A 22239-nucleotide genomic window follows, 5' to 3' on the forward strand; every position below is an offset into this window, starting at 1 on the left:
TTTGTTCTTGTCTTATATATTATATAAAGTAACAAAATAACACAAAAGCGGTTTCTTGGTGCATTTAGCTAGAAAGATTTCTTGAAGTTAGTGACCCAACATTACGTTGCCGCTTATCGTCACGGTTCCTTCTGTTTTGTCTCAACTGGCATTACCGTCTTTCTATATTTTTTGTACTGGTCGTTATGTGGTAACCTATTTAACAACTGTTTTGGCGTTTTACCACTTAACGAATTTTATCTGTGGTTTGTCCCAAGGTTTGGTAGGCCTATGACGAATTTAACGGCTTTTATGGAAACGACATATTGGCAAACTAAGAAACCACTCACTTCAACCAGACAAGGACAACAAGTGTTTAGTAATAAAGTTTGATGTTCAAATACAGAAATTATGGCTCATTTTCATGAAATTATATCCCTTCACTTTGAAATACGACACTATAAAATGTTTGAAGTAAGCTTCCACCGGAGGAAAAAAAACAAGTTTCTGCTGGAACAAAAAAGTGAGGAAACAAAAAAGTAATCTCGCCGTCAAAATCACCACAACACAACCATATATGACCTCAGAACGGAAAGAAGGCGAGAAACAGTTGTTCACTAAACGCAGTCGCCTTGTCGAAAGTCGAAAAAAGGTGAACATTTTAAAGATCGTATAAAAGTTTCACGTATACGCACGTTGCTTCAGATGGGAGATATAGCAACTATTCAAAATGACGTGTGGATTTACCTTGTGTTTCGTTACAGTTTTTGTGCTGTTGTGTCAAAGTTATGTGGGTGAGTTATATCTACAATTTTGCTGAAGTGTAATACCGAAAATTTGCATTGATTTATAAAATTGAAAATCATAAGTTGCTGTAAATTTTTTTGAAACGTAGATCAATTTAAAACATTTTGTTTTTGTAAACATCTTGAAACAACAGAATCAAAACCGTTATGATTTTGTTAAAAATGTGTGGCGTTGTTGGGAGCTATGCTACCATTATTTGTAAGTTGGTAACCTTTATGCTAGCAAATTAAATGTTTCTTGGTAAAAAGTTTTAAATGTAAGAACGTTACAACTTTATCAAAGGTGGTTGGATCATACGGACCGACACATCTAATAGCAGGTTTGTATCAGACAGCAAACCGTCAACAACACAAACATCAACCACAAGTCAACCCAGCACTACGACACCAAGTGTGAAACTGAATTTTGCCCAAGTAAGAGATGTTTAAACAGCTTCCAACATGTTTCAATACGTATCAGTGTATGCCTAAAAGGGATGTTATACTACCCATAAAAGATAACATGAACACACATTTATTCTGACGGGCCCTTAAGTGTTCATGCATACGGATAAGTGATCACGCATACCCAATTAGAAATCATACTACGCCAAATCAAAATGTAAATTACGAGGTATACGTTCGCTGATTGTCGATGTCACACGACTGGTCTGTAAAGCAGGACCATGAATGTAGATTTTAAAAGTAGTTGCCGTATAGAACGTTACTATTCAGAAAATTGTTCCAAAAATACAAAAAATCCTTTATTTTGTGGAAACTTAATCAAAAATCCTTTTTCTGTCAACAGTTAATCACTTACGTTTGTTCACGATATTGCGACGTCAAATCCAGTGGAAAAGTGAATTGCTCAAAACAAGACAAGAAATGTAAGTGACAATGTACTTTTCACAATGTTAAAAAAATCAGTTTAGATATAAATATTTTACAATGAAGTGGTAATGTTTGTGTACGGTGTTAAACGTTCTTTTTCTTACAGTTTTATGCCTTTACTGCCAAGCAGAACGGAAATGCGGGAGTTCGTTTATTCGCGCATTTGGATGATGTGAATGTAACGAGATACAGAAATCTCAAACAAGGCCATAATTCTTCAAACTTGTTTTTCTGTAACTTATATTTCCGTTTCTTTAAAGTAAAAGTATTTTCTGTATAAAACTCAAAAGATTTCATGTGATGTATTGCACGCTAAAGATAAACCGTATAAGCAGGCGCACTTACCGGATACGTTTCTTCATTTGCAGCAACTTGGAAGTTTTTCTATGTATGTAATAACAACTGACTTGAATATATTTGTGTAAATTCTTGCCATGAAATTCAAATACTACCTTGCCGCTTGTTTTTTCATTTGTTTGTTAATAAAGTCACATCGCAGCATGTAAATCCGATAATGAAAACTTTTTTTGCCGTTTATGTTTCTTGAGGTTTGTTTCGTAATTCCGTACCAAACTGTTCAAAGTACAAAGTTACATGCAATATGGACCCGAACAATCAACAAACATAACCTAACAAGAACCAATCCCGTCTCCCAAGCATTTTGCATCGGTGGGATTCGAACCCACGACAGGAGCGTTTTCGGGGCTGTCACTCTACCACCTGATAAAGCAGGGTCATTGGTAAGAAAATTCTACTAACGTAAAAACATACATCAGACAAAGTTGGAATATATCGTTAGCTGGCGCAAAGAGCATTTGCGAATATTTAAATACAAATTATTAAAAAGTAGCGGCCAGAAATGGGTCGAATGGCCAGGCGCGAAACATTGATTGTCCCCTGGAGCGTCCTGGGTTCAAACACAGTGAAAAAAAAAACTATTATAAAGCTACTAGTTAGTGGTTTAGGGTTGAATCGAGGTTTTGCAATCAAAATAACAATAAACGAAATAAATTATAAAACTTAATGATTTACCCATTCACTGTTATACTAATTACCTGCTGTGCTCTTTACGCCATTTATCGATATTTAACAAACCTTGTTTGTTGTGAGCTCTTATGTTAGTACTCAGTAGCCCCACCCGCTGGTGAGCCCATCAAAAGTCACATTACAACCATCACTGGCCGCTTCGTATGCTACACATGTCAGCTTCTTAGTGGGAGATCGGCAGTTAGACCAATATTCATACATCAAAGCCGTATGTTCTTCTTAGCGTGCCTAACTAGGACATTAAACGTCTGACGTTTTGTTTACATGCAATTACAACGTTATACAATGCAAAAGGTGTTTGTTCGAATGTAAGCAAATACTTCACCTGATTCGGAAATGATGTATATGCAAGACACCTGATAAATTTAAATTCGATGTTTTTGTTATATATGGTAGGTTTGTATACAAACTCGTTAAAAGGTAGAGTATAAAACGTTGGTATGTCAGTTGAAATACGATTAAATAAAAAACGTGCAGTAGGCGTTTGAAGTAACTTTACAATAAGTAATTCTAGCACTTATATTAGAAACACGGTACTATTTTTTTCTTTTAGTAGATATTACAAAAACTAACCTGATTTTTGAGCATTTAAATAAGAAATTAGTAGATTTCCTTATTTTTGATGGCAGTCAGAACTATATTCTAAATCTGTTTCCACCTATATGCAATCTCTTTTACAATGTTTTTTTTAAAAAAATTGTTGAAGTCTAGCAAAGTAACCGAATTTCAGTTAACCAGTACAAGGAAATTGCTTTGTAAAAATGAATAAATCGTTCATCATCTTACTTGCCTTGGTTTGTTTTTGCAATACCGGAGTCGATTCATGTAAGTATTTTTTGTTACTTTATAAATACTTGTATTGAACCGCTAAATTAGGCAAACTAACAGGTTTTTGTCAGTTTTCTTTGATAATATCCAGCTTTTGCATAATCTAGTATTAAGTAGTTGTATGACCAGCCCGACGTTTTGGACTTAATTATGAATAAAATGGGCCCGACGATACGCTGCCAAATTTGTGTCGAATTTTTAAGTTGGTAATGTTTAAAACTTTTAAGTTATAAAACGGACTTTTCCGTGAAAATCAGGCTCATGCCGTGTTTAAGGCCTGTCACCAAGGTTTTGGGACCTATACTTACAACTCTAAAGTATACCCCAAAAGCAGTACTGTTTTATTGTTTTCAAACGAACTGTTTATAGTTTGTTGTATCTTCTCAGTGCAATGCAGTACATCTTGTAAATTTTTATCACTAATATTTGTTATTTTATCCATTTTAGTAGCAGCTCCCTTCTGCTTGGGATACGATTTTCAGTTTTCAACCTATAAAAGTGCCGGAGCCAAACCCTTTAGTTTAGTGTTTCAGAAACGTGTAGCGGGACCGACAGGGGTGTAAGTATAAGCGATCGCAATCTTTTATTCTTGCAACTTGTTATAAATATAGTTTTTTTACAACTATAGGCCTATGTATATTAGTGGTTCTCAAACTTTTTTTGTTGCGACGCCTCTGGAAATGTTTTCTGGGCTTGCGACGCACCATCAAATAAAAGTTAAGGAGGAAACTTTTTATTAAAGTTGTGTTTATTGATATACAACAACAAAAAGCCATGAAACGAATATTCTGCGACGTCCTTGGAAAATTCAAACGACGCACCAGGAACTACTGATGTATATTATAATATTTCTTAACCACGCTGCGATTTTTTTAGATGCTTGTAGTTTATATGTTACAAAAGATTATTTAACCGTTGCTGTTTTTACTGCTTATTTTCCACTTTAAGCTTCAAAAATATAGTTATCTTGGAGCAGGTATCTAGGAGTTTTTTTTTATTTTTGTTTTTAGTCTTTTGGGTTCGATGTGTTCCTTAGCAACGAGCAACTCTATCGACTCCATTGTGTCCAGCGATTCCATCGTCTCTAGTGTCTCAAGCGACTCCAGCGACTCGAGAAATGATGGTCTTTAAGCTTTTACATATACCCTATTATGCAGATAATAGTGGTCACTTCACAGACCATGTCCGGAATCTATTTTGCAAATATTTTGTGATTTTTTACGTCATAATAAACATTCTAAAGGACAAGTGAACAAGGTAGCTGTTGTCATTCAAAAGCGGTATTGGGGAACTAACGTTAAGCTTAGTTAAAAGCAAAGTAAAAAAACGGGGATAATTTATTTATTAAACTGTTGAATAGCACGAAATTATAGCAGGTATTTATGTAAGTTTACAACGTTTTTGGTATATTTTATTAGTTTTGTCAATGGTTACTACAATACGTTTTTGCCAATATTTTAAAAAACGGTTACAATATGAAAACGGTTACAATAATACATTTGTAAACTATTAAACATACGGTTGAAACATATAAAACTGATTTGCCATGTAACAGCCACAAAATCCGAGATTAGGTGGTTTTTGCAAACCTGCTGGTTTATGTGCGGCCGTGGCAATCTTGTTAAGCGGAAATTCACGGTTAGTTAGCTTTGGCAACAGCTGCTGACAGCAGATGTAAGTTCGACCGAAAAGAAAACAAAGCGTATTAACTTGTTTTAGCCACGAAGTGTTTATCTGCAACGTGCAGTAGAAATACCGCTGCAATCCAATACACAACTTAATATGCATTAACCTCAATACGACAACGGTTTCATAAACGCCAACCACATAAAGCCAAAGCTCGAGGTACGTGGATAGATTCGGTTTTTCAAGGTTGGACAGATAAGTTGCATGAAAATCCTAGCGAAATATAACACAAATCCGTCTTAGCAAATGTGTTCCTGTCGTGAGTTATTTCTTTGATGAGACCACCATGGTGATAACTAATCTAAGTTAGAATGCAACCTTAAAGCAATGTTGGGTAGGCCTACTTATTTGTTAACTGAACGTCTTGTTCTCATGGCCTTAAACATTCGCTATTCTTCATTTAAACTTGGCCTGAATTTCTTCGGAGGTCTTTTTGTTTGTTTCTGGCAGGAATATCAGCATAAATATCAAAAACAAGATGCTGCAACCCAACCAAATCGTCAAGTTGTAAGCTCCCAAGTATATCTAAAAAAAAATCGGGTTTAATGCGATGAATTGCAGGATAAGAACATGTTGTGAATTTTAACCTTAAAACAAGTGCATGTAGCACACAATGTACTTTTATATATTGTCGTCATGCGAATTTGAAATATCTGACCAACAACTAACTTCGTACGGAATTACATGCAAGGGCTGCAAAATTTTCCACTTTAAGACCAGCAAAACAGCATTGATATTGTCGCAAATCTATTGTTGGTTGTTACCTGCAGCAACGGAGACACAAAAGTGACAGCCCATGAAAATATCCACAGCACAATCGAGGCATATGCCATAATGGTTTGCCTTGTAGGTTCAGTCGTGATTTCACCCAGAAGTGCAAACGTTGCGAGGTTGGTACCACCAGACCATCTATAAAATGTAGCTTATAAAACAAGCTTGAGTAGTTCGGTTCATAAGTTTGTCAACACAGACATCACTTGACTGCTCTTATTTAATAATTGGCGACAGTCACTATGGTACAGCTACAGTTATAAAAGACGTTGGTACAACACTAGGTGCCTTGGGCATGAGCAATTTTGTTGTTAAAGACCTTATATTGCCTTTGCGTGCCCACAACTTAAACTATTAACGCTGTAGAATTTGATTTTTTCATTGATTCTAATCTGAGCGATGCACAACAGCATGTATCATGGAATAGAACGCCAGAAAACCGATGCTCGGCACTGCACTGGGCACTGAGGCTCGTGAGTACGTCAATCGAGAGAGGTAAGCTCGGCAATAAGAAATTGCTATTAAAATATAGCACCACTAACGTTCGTTTTCAAGCATCGCTTGCCTACACATGACGGGTAGGTAATATAATACAGAAGGCTATTGTACACCCAAGCAAATATGACTGGACAACCGCAACTGTAAAAGGGCCCTGGTAAGTCCACGTGACAAACGCAGAGATGGAAACAGCAGTTATAGAACTCTACATAATACAAGAACAAAGAGCGCTAAATTAAGCACTTGAGTGTCTACCAAAATAGAACGATACACAGAATAAGACAAACAACGTTAAAGTGAGTCATACAGTTTACAGTCAAATCAAATAGTTGTGATGTTATTTTCTGTTAAGCATAATGCAAAAAAGTGTCACATCAGCTTACCCGACCACGAAGATGGCAACAGCCACTATAGCCAAGAAAGGCATAACATTTGGGGCCAGATGAGAAGTTGCTTGGCTGATGGTGAACAGAATATGCGCGAAAATTGCTATGACGTTTGCTCCTATATTGACTTTGTAGCTCCCAAACCGATCAACAACCTTGGACTAAAAACAATTTCAATAGATTTTAGAAGATTGGTTAGGGATTTATATTGACACAGGTGTGTCTAGACCAGAAATTTTCTAGTGCCTTTACCCGGCACAAAAAATATTTAACCTTCATGTCTTTTCAACATGTACCTTCTACCATGGTTGTTGTGTTGTGCAGTGGTATGCGCCATGCGCACCAAAGCCAAGTATGGCACAAGCATAAATGCTAGATATGGCGGGAATAGATCGCAAAATGCGCTGCCGTTTAATATTTTTTTGCGATTTATTGAATTTATTTGTTATGATTAACAACCATCATTATTCTTTATTTAGTAACGTTATGTTACACGCTTCATTGCGCATTGCACAACAATTGGTGATTGTTCTTCACGTCTGCGCATGCGCGGACTGTATCGCGGTCAGGGCTTTCCAGGTTTTTTGTGTCGATGTCTGGGCGTTTCTTTGTGTGCCGACTGGTTAGCAATTACGATTGAGAGGTAATGTTTCTAGTTGTGTTAAACTGCTTGGTAAATGAAGTTCGATTGGCGGTCATCTGCAAATACGCATGTGTATTGCTGTCGTGGTAAGCTACTTTGAAATGCTGTGTTTAAACCTGATAAGATACAGGTGAGCTAAATAACAAAAACATTGTGGTGAATACAATTTATACCTTATTTCCCGAGTAAAAAATGATTCCAGCATTTGACATTTGGTATTTTAAGATGGTTTACATAAAATTGATGATCTGGGTGTAAATATTTAGCAGCTACATACAAATATGAACCAGCTTAATTTGCCAAAGTCAGTTTCAATACCTAATGTCTGATCGTTGTTTGGGGTTATAGTTTGATTACAGAATTCCCAATAATTTTTGGTGATGCTAACTGCAGCCTACTGCTTTACAAGACCAAACTCAAAAGGTACATAGCAGTACTTTTATTGCGACAGAAATACCTTTGGAAGGTGTTGGTAGTATTAACGCTGTAAATTGTGATATGGTTCAGCTGTATTCTATACATTAACTGCGTAATAATAATAAAATCCCCTTTGGTAGTTTTAAAATTGTACAAGTATTTGCCTTGCAAAAAAAAACAGACCAGGTAGAGTCACATTGTTAACACGACCACTACATCTGCATACATAAACAGAATCATTAACTTGTTTGCTAGAAAAAGCTGAGTTCTAGAAAGTGATTGAGTTGTTCTTGGTTGCCAAACCTAAAAGCAAGTCATAAATCAAAAACGTTGATTTCTAACATTAAGTATGCAGACCTTACCAAGCACAGTGCATAGTCCTTTATGGCGACAGGTTGTTCATGTCCAAAACTTCCAAATAAGTCAACTTTACTTCTTTGTGTGAGATCTGCTTTTTTGAACTAAGATCAGTTTTAACTTTCTCTCTAGTTTTCAAATCGTAATTTTTTCGTAACTGCCGTCACTGAAGTCAGTTTAGATGTAAAAGTTCAGTTGTAGTGATTTCTTATTGTTTTTTATTAAATTTCAAGGCTAGTTTACCATGTTTTTTGTAAGTATTAAACCCTACGAGGCACGGAACAGATCGTTCGACACGTTGACTGCGTTAGCGGCAAGGAAACACGACCCATTTTTTGGCGTTGACTTCAAAACACGGACAAAATGTTTTGTACTAATCCCAAACGCGACATGGAAACATATGTAAATTTTGGGCTTTGGCGAGTATTCAGATTTACAATAGGTCAAAACTGATTGTGTGATTTAGTAATTTTGCTAGAAATACTACAAGGGATGCGAGAACTGGTTGGTGAGCTAAAGGGATGTCGAAAGAAAAATGGTTAAAAATCTATGGCGTTTAAAAGATTTTACAATTTATACGTTTGCAAATTGGTTAATGCTTTTTAAAACGCTTTTATATAACTTAGGGAAAAAATCTTACTCCAAACAAGGAAGCAATGAACTGCAGAGCGAAGATACCAATGGTTGCAAACGTCACAATTTCAGGGTCAATCCCGGCAGCAATGAACACAACGTCAGCGTAGATAGATATGTTGTTGATTCCAGTCAACATCACATTGGCATACAGAGCACAAGATCCAATTAACTGGTTTCTGAAATCAAGGATTTGTAAGCAGTGTTTCATACCGGAACGGAACGGAACGTTATACCGGAACGAAATAAATAATTTTTGGCTCAAATACCGGAACGAAATACCGAAATAAAAAATATTCCAAATACCGGAACGGAACGAAATACCGCTATTTTTTATTCCGGTATTTCGTTCTGGACATTTGTCATGAAACAATTGCTGAAAATTTCGCGCCGTTAAGCTATAATAAAAATTGAAGCTCCTACAATTTACATCCGTTTGACCATCATTGACAAATGTTATGTGACGTAACAACTACCGACAATAATTCTTGTGTGTTGCAACTTTCTTTCTTTTTTCGCTTTATAGTTGCAAAGACCACAAAGAAATGTTCGTTTGTTAAGACCGAAATACCGAAAAATACCGTTATAAATTTATTTCGGTCTGACCGGAACGAAATGAAAATATCGGTCCAGAACGAAATAACGAAATAAATAGTTTGCTCAGAACGAATAACGTTATCTGGTTTCGTTCCGTTCCGGTATGAAACACTGTTTGTAAGTATGGTCCGACTTTGTGAAAATATGGGTGTTTTTTTAATATATACCTGTACTGCTTGTTTTTGAAGATCGCACGGATTCCTAAGACGTTTTCTGCTGTCGTTTCTTTGAGAATAACATTCATTTCCATTTTGCAATCGTCCTGCCAATTTCGATATCACTTTTAGACAAAAAACTTAAAAACTGCATGTTTCATATAAATTATTAAAACTTTTTTTATGGAGAAATTTACTGCATAATGCAATAAAATGTATTATTTAATTTCTGTTTTGTTTTGCTATTTTATAGCCAGAAAGGTCAAATTAATTTAAAACAGCAAACGTCGTACTAATTTACATCTACTATTTACATTTTTTTTAACAATACATTTCATTTTAATGATCCTTTTTCGAAAATCAAAATTAAAAATTATAGTGGAATTTAATCACAACGGGACTGCAAATACCTCGTCACCTAAACGAAGTTTCTTTAAAGTCTCCAGCGCAGCGTCTCGTTTATTTTGTCGCAACAAATACGGCGGCGTTTCCGGGAACCATATGCTCGCCATCAAATAGATTAATGACGGAATACTGGCACATGATATCAAAATTGGCCATCGGTAGATATTTCCCAAGCCCTATGGATATTTATAAATAGGTTTGGTAATTTTTGTGCGGTTAATTAAATCTAACTTAAATTGGTATAGCAGAAATCTCGTACCATAATAAAAATATCTATGAAATACGATGCACAATAAGGCTTTTAGAGACAATCAGATATACCATGGAAAAAATATGAAAACATTGGCCTAAGATTTATCCTACAGGTAAGAACAAAGGGACACTTTCTTGGTTGTAAGTTTCTTGGTTGTAAGCGAATTACCTTGGGGTGTGCAAACGCGGGACCACAAAGTCCTCCAAAACATATCCCGATTCCGCCGATTGTATGCCACACAGCTCGTTGCGAGAAGGCGCACATTTCAGCCACCATCAGCGGAATAAGAGCTAAAAAATGTTGAAAAAGTTAAACAGATAAACAAGACTTAATTCAAACCACATGGGTGAACTTGTCAAGACACAACAGTGTAAACAGCCGTTTGTTACCAGGTAGCAAAATTTAAAAAAAATGCTCTGAGAGTCTGAGTTGACTTGAAGCCGTGGGGCAAAAAGTTGATGTTTCGTTTCATAAAGTTTTCCACAGGAATGTAATACCCGACCAATATAGACGCAAAAGCGACATGTCTTATTGTACAAATAATTCGGCAATTTGTGTCTATTCGGGCAGTTACAACCATTATTAAACCTGTCACCAGGGCCGTGTATAAAAGTTTCTAATGTACACTATAGAACGTATTTAAGAAAAAGGGAATACGTTTTATTATCAGAAGTGCGACAATTGGTCGTAAGTGGTAATTCCCTGTAAATAATGCACACAACTTACAGTAAGCGACACCACATGGAAGACCGATCATAAATCTTCCCACAATGATGGCTTCATATGACCACGTAAGTCCTCCGATAAGGGCCAGGACCAAGATGGCGAGTAGATTAAACAAGTGTGTGACTTGTAGGAGATGCTTTCTTGAGAAGATCAGGAGAAGGTATTTTGTCAGGATTCCACCAACAAAGGCTCCTACCACCAGAAAAGACATAGTTACTGGTAAAAGGACGATCCATTGGTCTTCCGGCATTGGGACTCCATTCCGTGCCTGTGTGAAAAAACATGGTGATTTTTGAAAACTTATACATTGTTTTGCCAAACAATGAATACATGTTCTTCGTTATAAAGCAAGACCAAAAAAATAAAAAGGAAAATGATTGGAAAAGGAACGCTACATTTTTTTGATTTTATTTATGTCCGTCTGGCAGTTGCAAGCGAACTGATTCTGTTTAATACAACGTTTCGGCACGTAGCTATTGACAAGGTCAGTAAACAAAACTGCTACAACCAGGAGCGGTGTAAGTGACATGTGGCAGGGTGTTGCTGACGTATAGCAGCTATTTACTTAGTTCGCCTTACACACCACCGCGCTAAAACACACAGCCTTCATCACCCACCATATCTTGTTAATGGAGTCTGCATCGACCATAAAATAATAACTAAGCCTCAATCGATACAGTTTAACTTACAGTTTAAGCACCTCAATTTTTAATGTGTTGAATCGTTGTCCGTTTTTTTTTACTGAGGATGGCAAAAGTTTAGGCTTACGCATACTATAAAACAGATTTGTGTGGTTTTGGAAAACAATATAGACCACGTTAATCATCATAAGATTGAAAAAATAGTAATATTTGTGGCGGCAAATTTTTCTTACTCGTGTTTTGCTTGATGCTATTTTTTGTATTGTTTTTAATTATTATTTCATTTCCCTTACCGTGTATGTCACATTGTACATGTAACGGAGCGCAGGAATTACGGGACCAAACGACGTAAAGTAAAATCCAGGTAGAAAGAGTGCTGGGAAGGCTGTGAGAAATAAAGTGACTTTTCCAAATCGAGAGTTTTTCTGAAAAAACAAAACAAAATCAAAAGCTTGGAAATCACTTTTGTAAATATTGTTGCAGCATCGGTATGACAACAGATTAAAAGAAACGTTAGTGGTGCAGAAAAAAAAACGTTTCAAAGCGACTGGACTAAATGTTAGTGAGGTTTTTTAACGGGTAGAGTTTTCCAAGTAACAAACTTTAAAAAAAACAAGATTGTTTTTCCAACGTTTTGCATGTATACGAAAGTAAAACGCACCGAAAACATACAAAAGACGCCGTGGTTTAACGCAGTGGTCGGCAACCGCCGGTCCGCGGCCCGGTACCGGTCCGCGAGGAGTTCGTTACCGGGCCGTACAATTTTTTAGGTTAAATGTTATAAAACATTTTGACAATATATCCCGGGGACGACAACTTAATTTAAGCGATTTTATTGCTAAATATTTGTAGTTTTTTTGAAGACCGGTCCGCGATAAAATTTTAGTTTCAAAAACGGTCCGCAGTGCAAAAAAGGTTGCCGGCCCCTGGTTTAACGGATAAAATTAATCTTGGCACAGCTTTTTAATCAAAGTTACTGTTACATCTTATTTGCCAGTAATTGCAGATTTCTATTGATTCCCGCATTTCCTCAGTACAACTTGTGTTGTAATCTATGGCGTTGTGTGACGTAATAATCGGCTGCCAGTTTTGTGTGATAACGCAACGTGGTTCAGTTCTTTTTTGTTGCTGACTTCCGTGGAGCACGGTGCTGCGTCGGTTGAATTAGAAAAGGCTATTTATTGTCGTGTTGACGATTATTGGTGAGTCACTTTGTACATATGTGTTTAATGACTCCAAAATGTGAATTATTGTAATGAATGCGAACTTAACCGCAATGACTTAATATGTCATTCGCTTTGTAATAGTTGTCCTGTACGTGTAATTGGGTTTAGACAAGGTGCTTAAGTTGCATTTTGTTTACGCAGTATTTTTGTTTTATCTTCACGTGAAGCGTGACTTATTCTGAACTGTCACCCAACATAGCTTGGTAAGAACTGTGTGTGACGTCATAAAGGCGCAGTGTGGTGATATATGTAATTGAATGTTTAGGTGTGCCAGTAATTGATGCGAGTTGAATACCCGTGCTATTTACTCTCTCCGGTTACCACAACAGTTGGTAAGATTTGTGCTATATTTCTGCATTTAAAGCGCAGTGTGTTAATGTCATGCTTTGTGCAAAAACCGATTCCGATACGTTTCCTAACGTTTCCTATACGTTTCCTATTCGTTTTCATCGTCCTACATTCAAAGAATTCGCCTAATAAGATCAGCAAAACATCTATCTGTGTGGACTGGTTGTTGGAGGCTATTAGGAATCGCGTTTCAATTCTCTCCTCGTGTGACGTTCCGCGCTATAACCGGGGCGCGTTCACGGGACGTTACATGAAAGTTTCAACTGTTTGTTGAAGACAATTGCAGTTGAAATCAAGTTTCAACTGCTTCTTAAAATAAGTTTCAACTGTTAGTTGAACAGAACAATACAGTTGAAATCAAGTTTCAACTGGGTGTTGAACACAATCTGCAGTTGAAATCAAGTTTCAACTGCTTTTTGAAATAAGCTTCAACTGTGTGTTGAAGACAAGTTTAACCGTTTGTTAAATATTTAAGCGGTTCAAAGATGAGTCAATCAAACGTCACGACTCCTGATGCGGTCGCTGATTGTCGTCGACGTCTCAGTGAACAGTACCTAGTCGCCGAGTACCTGATGAAGGACCACCACAACAAGCAGATGCTCGAGACGGTATTGGTTGCGCTTGAACATCTTTTTGTCGATGCTGTTGCTGCCTACGAGGCGCATCCTGATCTTGCCGAAGAACTAGCAAGCGTGAGAAAAAACAAGACCGAATTCGATGACCGTGTTTCTCACTGGGTTCGTGACGTAAATTCTTTATCTAGCAATGTTTTACCTATTAACATAGCTAGTCCGAGTGGAAGCGGTGATAAGAGTCCAAAGGACAACGACTCGTTCTGCGGACGAAGTAGGCGCTCGAGTTCTTCGACTAACAGTAGAACTAGAGTTAAAGTAACGACACAGCTCGCGCGTCTTGCGCAGAAGCAGCAGCTCGCGCGACTGCGCAGAAGCAGGAGCTGGTCAGGCAAACGGAAATACTACGCGCAGAAGAAGACAGACGACGGGCCGAAGAAGAAATCCGTCGTGCTGAAGAAGAACGGCGCCAAAGAGATAAAATAGAAATGTTGGAACTGCAGCATCAGCTACAAGCCGCAGAGGTTGAAGAGAAGGTTTGGGACGAGATGTCAGGAAACACGGAGTACGTGACGGTGAAGGAAGGTTCTGGTGAATCGACCACGCCTCCCCTGGAGGAGCCGCTCGGGGATCAACGTCGCGTGTTGTTCACGTCACCGCCTGTCACGTCGCAGAGAAGCCCTCCTGACCAGCGGTATGTGGTTGACTATGTTGCTCCGTCAGAGCCCCTGTCCCAATATGCGCCTAAATTTAAATCTTCGGTTGATGAGAAAGGTTCTTTCACCGCAACAAACCCAATTGTAAATAATTCTTGTATATATGGTTCAGTCAAGCCAACTGGCGTACATGACAATGAGATTGCATCGCTTGTGAAGCACATAAACAGACCAAAGCCTAAAGTTCTCGTTTTTGACGGCAATCCAATGGACTATTGGAAGTTTGTCCGCAATTTTGATTCTCGTATCGACGACAAGGTCGATGACGACGGTGCCAAATTGTCATATTTGGCGCAGCATTGTGATGGCAAAGCCCGTAAATTGATTGAACACTGCTTTAGACTAAAGGTAAACGGGTACCAACAAGCGAGACAGTTACTGTACGACCACTTTGGCAAGTCACACATAATCGCTCATGCATGTGTGAGGTGTGTTGTCAACGGTCCAGAATTGCGACCGAACGATGCTGCTGGTTTAAGCGAGTTTGCGCAGTCGCTGCGCGATTGTTTACTTACACTTTCAGACATTGACGAGCATTCCGAGATGAATAATTACCCTACGTTGATTGCTGTTGTGAATCGTCTACCGTTTAAGATGCAGGAGGCTTGGAAACGGCGTGTTGAGAAAATCCTCAGAGATACTGGCCGTGAACCTTTGTTTGAGCATCTTGTCGACTTTGTGGAAACTGAGGATCGGATTGCAAATTCGTTGTTCAGCCGCATGCTCGATGAGCATCGCAACGAAGCTAAGAAGGCGAAAGGTAAAAGTAGTCATGTAAAGGCTTCCAGTCATGTCGTTGTAAGCGAACAAGAATCTAGGCCGAAGGTTCGTGCCGGACCTTCCCATTTTCCCACTACCCCGTTGTGCCAGTGCTGTTCGGGAAACCACGTGCTTGCTAAGTGCGAGGAATTTAAATCCCTTCCTTACCGCGATCGTCTGCGCGTCACCCGGCGCCGTAGACTCTGTGATAATTGTTTCAGATTTGGGCACTTTGCCACTAAGTGCAACAGCCCCAAAGCGTGTACCGTGAGGGACTGCAATGAAGCCCATCACACCTTGTTGCATCCGCCAGAGAAGAGAGAGGACGAGTCTCCTGTCAAAGGACCTGCGCTGGAACGGACAGTTTGTTCGGTTGTGTCGGCGATTGGAAAGGACTGTCATGCTTCATCTGGTAGACAGAGCGTCAACTTGATGATGGTTGCGGTCAAAGTCCGTGCTCACGGTAAGGCTGTTAATACATACGCTCTTTTAGATACTGGCTCGGGCATTACCTTGTGCGACAAGAAACTGGCAGATAAGCTTGGGCTGCAAGGTGAACCTAGCAACGTGACGCTTAAAACGATCAACGGGGACAGTCGCAGGCGCAAGGGCAAAAGAGTAAATTTATCTGTTGCTTCGCTCGATGGCTCCACAACTGTGGAACTTCCCGAGGTGTTCGCTGTTGATTGTCTGCCTATTGCCGCCAACAAGTTTCCGAGAAACGCGGAATTGGATGCGCTGCCACATATCAGAGACCTGTCATTCCCACAGGTAGATTGCAGTGAAGCTTTGTTGCTCATCGGGCTGGACGTTCCAGAGGCCTTTCTCGTGCAAGAGGTACGAAAGGGAAAACCGAAGCAACCTGTTGCATTTAGAGTTCCACTTGGATGGGCATTGGCAGGACCTGTCTCTAGCAAGTCAACCGATTTGTTTTCCGTCAACTTTACTCAAGTTGCCGATGATTCGCTGCAAGGGAAGTTAGAGCGAATGTGGAAGACCGACTTTCAAGACACCAACCCCGACGCGATGCCTATGTCGCGTGAAGACAGGTTCGTCTTGGATAAAATGAAAACCAGTGTGCAATTTAAGCAAGGTCATTACGAGTTGCCGTTGCCATGGCGCCCGAACGCACAACCGCTTCGGTGCAACCGGGACATGGCGCTAAATCGTTTGGGTTCTTTGGAACGTCGCATGAGACGCGACGCCGTGCTACGCGATGCGTATACCAAGACGGTGCAGGGTTACATAGCTAAAGGCTATGCCGAAGAAGTTCCAGATGAGGAACAGTCAGCAGAGGTAGTATGGTACCTGCCGCATCACCCTGTTACAAATCCACACAAGCCCGGAAAGGTGCGGGTAGTTTTTGACTGTACTGCCAAATACCGCGACCAGTCGTTGAATGATGCTCTACTCCAGGGTCCGGATCTGACCAATTCCTTAGTAGGAGTTCTTTCAAGGTTTCGGATGGAAAAGGTAGCTCTCGTGGCCGACGTGGAGGCCATGTTTCATCAGATACGTGTGAAGACGACAGATTGCGATGCACTTCGGTTCTTGTGGTGGCCTGATGGCGATGTGTCGAAAAGGCCCACCGCGCACAGGATGCTTGTTCATTTGTTTGGAGCAACTTCTTCACCTTCCTGTGCGAGTTTTTGTCTTAAACAAGCCGCTGATGATTTGCGAAGCGAATTTCCTAATGAAGTCGTCGAGACTGTAGAAAATAACTTTTACGTTGACGACTGTTTAAAATCCGTGTCGACTGAAGCAGAAGCAGTTCAGTTGGTCAAAGGGATCTGTGCACTTCTTAAGAAGAAGGGATTTCGGCTAACCAAGTGGCTTAGCAACAGCGAGCGAGTTCTCGCGTCCATTGATGAAGAGGAACGGGCTAAATCGGTGAAGGAGCTGGACGTGGATGGTTCCTCGTGCGAGAGGGTACTTGGCGTTCGATGGAACGTTTCTTCGGACGAGTTCGGTTTCAATGTCGATGTAAAGCAGCTTACAGCCTACACCAGAAGGTCAATCCTGTCGGTGGTAAGTTCCTTATACGACCCTCTTGGCTTTGCAGCGCCTGTGATCGTGGTGGCAAAGACGATGCAAAGAGATCTCTGCAGAAAGCAGCTGGGATGGGATGACGTTCTTTCCGATGAAGACTCCGAATCGTGGGCAAAATGGTTGCAGCAACTACCGCGGTTAGGAGACGTCGTTCTGCCAAGATGCGTGAAGCCCCACGATTTTGGTAAGGTGCGAAAAACGGAATTGCACCATTTTGCAGATGCGTCATCTACAGCTTACGGTGCGGTGACCTATCTGAGGCTGGTAGACGAGCGAGGACGCATTCACTGCTCGTTTGTAATAGGCAAGGCACGCGTTGCCCCCCTGAAGACATGTTCAATTCCCCGCTTGGAGTTGACGGCGGCCGTTGTTTCAGCCAAGTTGGATCAACTTGTGAGAAAGGAGCTGCAACTGGACGAATGCCAATCCGTGTTCTGGACGGATTCGACTGCGGTTCTTCAAAGTATTCGCAACTGCAATAAGCGCTTTCCAGTGTTTGTTGCAAATCGCTTGGCCAAAATCGAGGATGTTTCCCGGCCTAGTCAATGGAGACACGTCAGCACCAAGGTAAATCCAGCGGACGAGGCGTCTCGTGGACTCAGTGTGAATAAATTCCTTAGGTCCAGCCGATGGCTTACTGGACCCCAGTTTCTCTGGGAGCAAGAAGATGGATGGCCTACCTGTCCGGACTTGTCCTCATTGCCAATCGAATTTCTTTTGTTAAAGAAAGAAACTCAAACCCTTTGTCTGGTCGCCAGCGAATCCGCTACGGATCGACTCATTGCCAGATACTCATCACTCAATCGGCTGAAAAGGGCTGTAAGCTGGTTGCTCAGATTCAAATCGATGTTGATGTCAAGGAGGTTTCCTGCCAAGTATAAAGTACCTACTGGGCAACTGACCGTTGTTGAACTCAAGGCTGCCGAGCTTGAGATTGTAAAGTATGTGCAGAGACGAAGTTTCCCAGACGTTATGGCTGCGATGTCAAAGGCCAAAGGCGAACCTGTTCGTTTACCAAAGAAAAAGAAGGCTCTTGGAAAGCTTAACCCAATTTTTGTCAATGGAGTTATGAGAGTTGGTGGAAGGCTTGAGCGAGCATGTGTCGAGTTTGATGTGAAGCATCCGATGATTCTTCCATACGACCATCGATTTACAGACCTGGTGATTATGCAGCAGCATGACGAGGTTGGCCATTCTGGAATGGGACACACGTGGTCGTCTCTCAGGCAACGCTACTGGATCATCAAAGGAGGGGTAGCGGTTCGTCGTGTTCTCGGCAAGTGTGTTTCCTGTCGACGAAGAAATGGCTCTCTGGGCAAACAGATGATGGCAGACCTTCCTGCTGCGAGACTGCAGACCGATAGGCCGCCGTTCTCAGTGGTCGGTGTCGACTACTTTGGACCTTTCCTTGTGAAGCAAGGACGAAGTGAGGTAAAGAGGTACGGGTGCATCTTTAGCTGTTTCTCCACCAGGGCCGCGCACATCGAGATAGCGCATTCACTGTCTACGGACTCCTTTATCGGAGCTCTCCGACGTTTCATCGGTCGTCGAGGACGACCAGACCAGATCTTCAGGGACAACGGCACAAACTTCGTTGGAGCTGAGCGCATCCTGCGCGAAGAACTAAACCGGTGGAACCAAAGGCAGATCTACAAATATCTGCAACAACGTGATATTGCCTGGAGCTTCAATCCTCCCACTGCCAGCCACATGGGTGGGGTTTGGGAGCGAATGATACGCTCTGTGCGCAAAATTCTCAACGCTCTGCTTTCGGAACAGACATTGTCCGATGAGAAACTGATGACACTGATGGTGGAGGTCGAGGCCATCCTGAACTCTCGTCCCTTGGTTCCGGTGACGTTCGATTCGAAGGATGATGAGCCCCTTACACCAAATCACCTACTGCTGCAACGTGCAGCGCCGAATATGCCCCCTGGACTGTTTACGGGGAAGGACTGTTACCATCGTAACCGTTGGCGCCAAGTACAATACTTGGCCGACCAATTTTGGCGACGATGGTCGCGCGAGTACCTGCCGACGCTAATGCCCAGATCGAAGTGGGCAAATGGACATTCTAATTTCGCAGTCGGTGACGTTGTGCTTGTAACGGATGATAATCAGCCCAGGAGCAAATGGCTTCTGGGTCGCGTGACCGATGTGCTTCCTGATCGAAAGGGAGTAGTGCGCCAGGTGGTGGTCAAGACTCACACTGGTGCCTTGAGACGGCCAATTGCAAAATTGTGCTTGTTATGCCACGACGACGCGTTGCGTGATTAGTTGTGTGTTTTTTGTGTTCGCAATTACTGCCGATGTTTGTGTGTTGTGTTGTAAATGTACTCCTTGGATTCGTACATTGTGGGGGGGTATGTTACATCTTATTTGCCAGTAATTGCAGATTTCTATTGATTCCCGCATTTCCTCAGTACAACTTGTGTTGTAATCTATGGCGTTGTGTGACGTAATAATCGGCTGCCAGTTTTGTGTGATAACGCAACGTGGTTCAGTTCTTTTTTGTTGCTGACTTCCGTGGAGCACGGTGCTGCGTCGGTTGAATTAGAAAAGGCTATTTATTGTCGTGTTGACGATTATTGGTGAGTCACTTTGTACATATGTGTTTAATGACTCCAAAATGTGAATTATTGTAATGAATGCGAACTTAACCGCAATGACTTAATATGTCATTCACTTTGTAATAGTTGTCCTGTACGTGTAATTGGGTTTAGACAAGGTGCTTAAGTTGCATTTTGTTTACGCAGTATTTCTGTTTTATCTTCACGTGAAGCGTGACTTATTCTGAACTGTCACCCAACATAGCTTGGTAAGAACTGTGTGTGACGTCATAAAGGCGCAGTGTGGTGATATATGTAATTGAATGTTTAGGTGTGCCAGTAATTGATGCGAGTTGAATACCCGTGCTATTTACTCTCTCCGGTTACCACAACAGTTGGTAAGATTTGTGCTATATTTCTGCATTTAAAGCGCAGTGTGTTAATGTCATGCTTTGTGCAGAAACCGATTCCGATACGTTTCCTAACGTTTCCTATACGTTTCCTATTCGTTTTCATCGTCCTACATTCAAAGAATTCGCCTAATAAGATCAGCAAAACATCTATCTGTGTGGACTGGTTGTTGGAGGCTATTAGGAATCGCGTTTCAATTCTCTCCTCGTGTGACGTTCCGCGCTATAACCGGGGCGCGTTCACGGGACGTTACAGTTACGTTAACAGACAAAACAATACACCAGTACCTGTTGGTACGTCATGTTATGACATAACACGCTATATCAGTCAAGAAACCATTTAAATTATGTAACATGAATTTAGTTACACAAATAGCCATTTAATTTCGAACCCTCACCCCTGTTGTTTAAGGTTAGAGAAAGCGCATTTGTCCAAATAGCATTTTAGGTGAATGATTTCTTGCTTTTAGGCCTATGTCTTTAACACGCGATTTCGTAATGGAAAACGTTATGCATAGCACAATGTTGGTGGACAATCCCGTATTTGTTTCGCTCGTAATGTCTTATATGCTTCGCTGCAACAGTTATAGCTTGACCTCATTAACGGTGCCAATCGGGTCTAAGCTGACCACTTCTCCTTTTGAGAAAATGTCTACATGGTGGCTCGCCTTTAGGATGTATAAAGTGTAAGATTTTGGAGTAACACTGTGCATTTCGCGTTTACGTTGTAGATCGCTGTATTTTGTTTGTTTATAGCAATACGTGTGGCTAATTGTGTAACTGAGTTTATGCTAATATAATTATTAAGATAAAATGTAGTCTTGTTGTATTGTACATCAGGTTTTAGATAAGGTTAATTAGACAATCCAACAAAATAGAACTCACGTGCATCCTAATGTCTATAGCGTGTTAATTAAATAGTAGTTAATTGCTAGCTAAAAACCTTCGCAATACCCTTCTTTGCAAAATATAAAATATAACTGTAACCTACCGGCTCTTTCATTGTCACAGCTTAGCCCAAGACCAAATTGTGCTAACAGTTATAGATAACACTAAAATATATAAGCATAAAAACTTTCGTTTAGGTTACAATTCAAAGTAACGTTTTTTACATAAGTTATGCTGATTCCCCCACATATGCTTTACACTACCAACAACGATTGGAATAACATATCTGCTTAGGCTTTAAATAACGACATTCCATTTGCCTTTTTCCAAAAGTGGATCGTTCATTTCTGTGCCTGACTTCAACAACAGCTCGAATTTTCTGTTGACAGGAATGTTTTCTTTAAGGATGACAGTACGGTACGGTACATATTGCAGACCTTGCTACGTACCTCGTTGCGAAAAGCGAACCGTATTTTCGTATCGTCCCAAAATGTCAAAAACTGAAACGTACCATTTTCGCGTACCGCACCTTGAAATAAACCAATCGGAATCAGATTTGGGTCAATTTACGATGATTACTTGCACTTAGTGAATGGTGTGTAAACAAGCTGCTCCACTACAAAACTCACCCATTTAAAACGTAGAATTGATGTATTTTCTACGTTGCTCGTCTCTGGCAGTTATGTTTTTGATAAAATTACTTTTCAAGTTCCCAGCCAAAATAGTGTTCCTATAAAAAATATAAAAATAAAATTAATTTACTATTTAAACTGTAACTGTAGAACGACTACTGGCAACTGCTTAAGAATACTGAACGAATCAGTTACAAGTGCTGAACTGCTGATTTAATCTCTCTTATTGTCATGCGCTTTTTTTGGTAAGACAGTTGGAAAGCCTAGGGCACTGACAAGCAAAATTATCTTCGAGTATGCAAGCATATCACACTTTTTAAAACAGTTCAAGCGGCAGTTTTGTGATATGGTATAAGGGCAGTAACTGCAGCCAACGAGCGCATTTAATTCTC

The 22239-nt window shown here is 40.4% G+C and overlaps 2 protein-coding genes and 2 long non-coding RNA genes across 5 annotated transcripts; 3 read left to right on the forward strand and 1 right to left on the reverse strand.

The window, feature by feature from the left end:
• Positions 1–1078: 1078 nt before the first annotated feature.
• Positions 1079–2022, forward strand: LOC145223004 (uncharacterized). Its single transcript, XR_013859404.1, has 3 exons — positions 1079–1199; positions 1573–1651; positions 1762–2022. It is a non-coding gene; the product is annotated as an uncharacterized LOC145223004 (long non-coding RNA).
• A 1391-nt stretch (positions 2023–3413) lies between these two features.
• LOC145209067 (uncharacterized) lies at positions 3414–4780 on the forward strand. Its single transcript, XR_013854998.1, has 3 exons — positions 3414–3527; positions 3978–4089; positions 4541–4780. It is a non-coding gene; the product is annotated as an uncharacterized LOC145209067 (long non-coding RNA).
• A 162-nt stretch (positions 4781–4942) lies between these two features.
• On the reverse strand, positions 4943–21940 carry LOC145226342 (solute carrier family 2, facilitated glucose transporter member 7-like). Its single transcript, XM_080092282.1, has 12 exons — positions 21845–21940; positions 21665–21744; positions 21319–21594; positions 11992–12123; positions 11058–11325; positions 10500–10621; positions 10084–10254; positions 9686–9780; positions 8929–9100; positions 6869–7032; positions 5981–6125; positions 4943–5741 (listed from the first exon to the last, which is right to left on the reverse strand). The coding sequence occupies exons 3-12, from the start codon at positions 21328–21330 to the stop codon at positions 5613–5615; spliced, it is 1410 nt and encodes a 469-aa protein (XP_079948408.1). The 5' UTR covers positions 21331–21594; positions 21665–21744; positions 21845–21940; the 3' UTR covers positions 4943–5612.
• Positions 15734–20581, forward strand: LOC145226316 (uncharacterized). 2 transcript variants are annotated; one of them, XM_080092280.1, is made up of 2 exons: positions 15734–20186; positions 20249–20581. In XM_080092280.1, the coding sequence occupies exon 1, from the start codon at positions 15752–15754 to the stop codon at positions 19643–19645; it is 3894 nt and encodes a 1297-aa protein (XP_079948406.1). In that variant the 5' UTR covers positions 15734–15751; the 3' UTR covers positions 19646–20186; positions 20249–20581. The 2 variants fall into 2 exon arrangements, with proteins under 2 accessions (XP_079948406.1, XP_079948407.1); XM_080092281.1 differs by lacking the exon at positions 20249–20581 and having other exon boundaries at positions 15734–19959; positions 20125–20198.
• Positions 21941–22239: the final 299 nt, after the last annotated feature.

This window comes from Phallusia mammillata, chromosome 1 (genome assembly GCF_965637545.1).
Source record: "Phallusia mammillata chromosome 1, kaPhaMamm4.hap1.1, whole genome shotgun sequence".
NCBI classification, from domain to species: Eukaryota; Metazoa; Chordata; class Ascidiacea; order Phlebobranchia; family Ascidiidae; genus Phallusia; species Phallusia mammillata.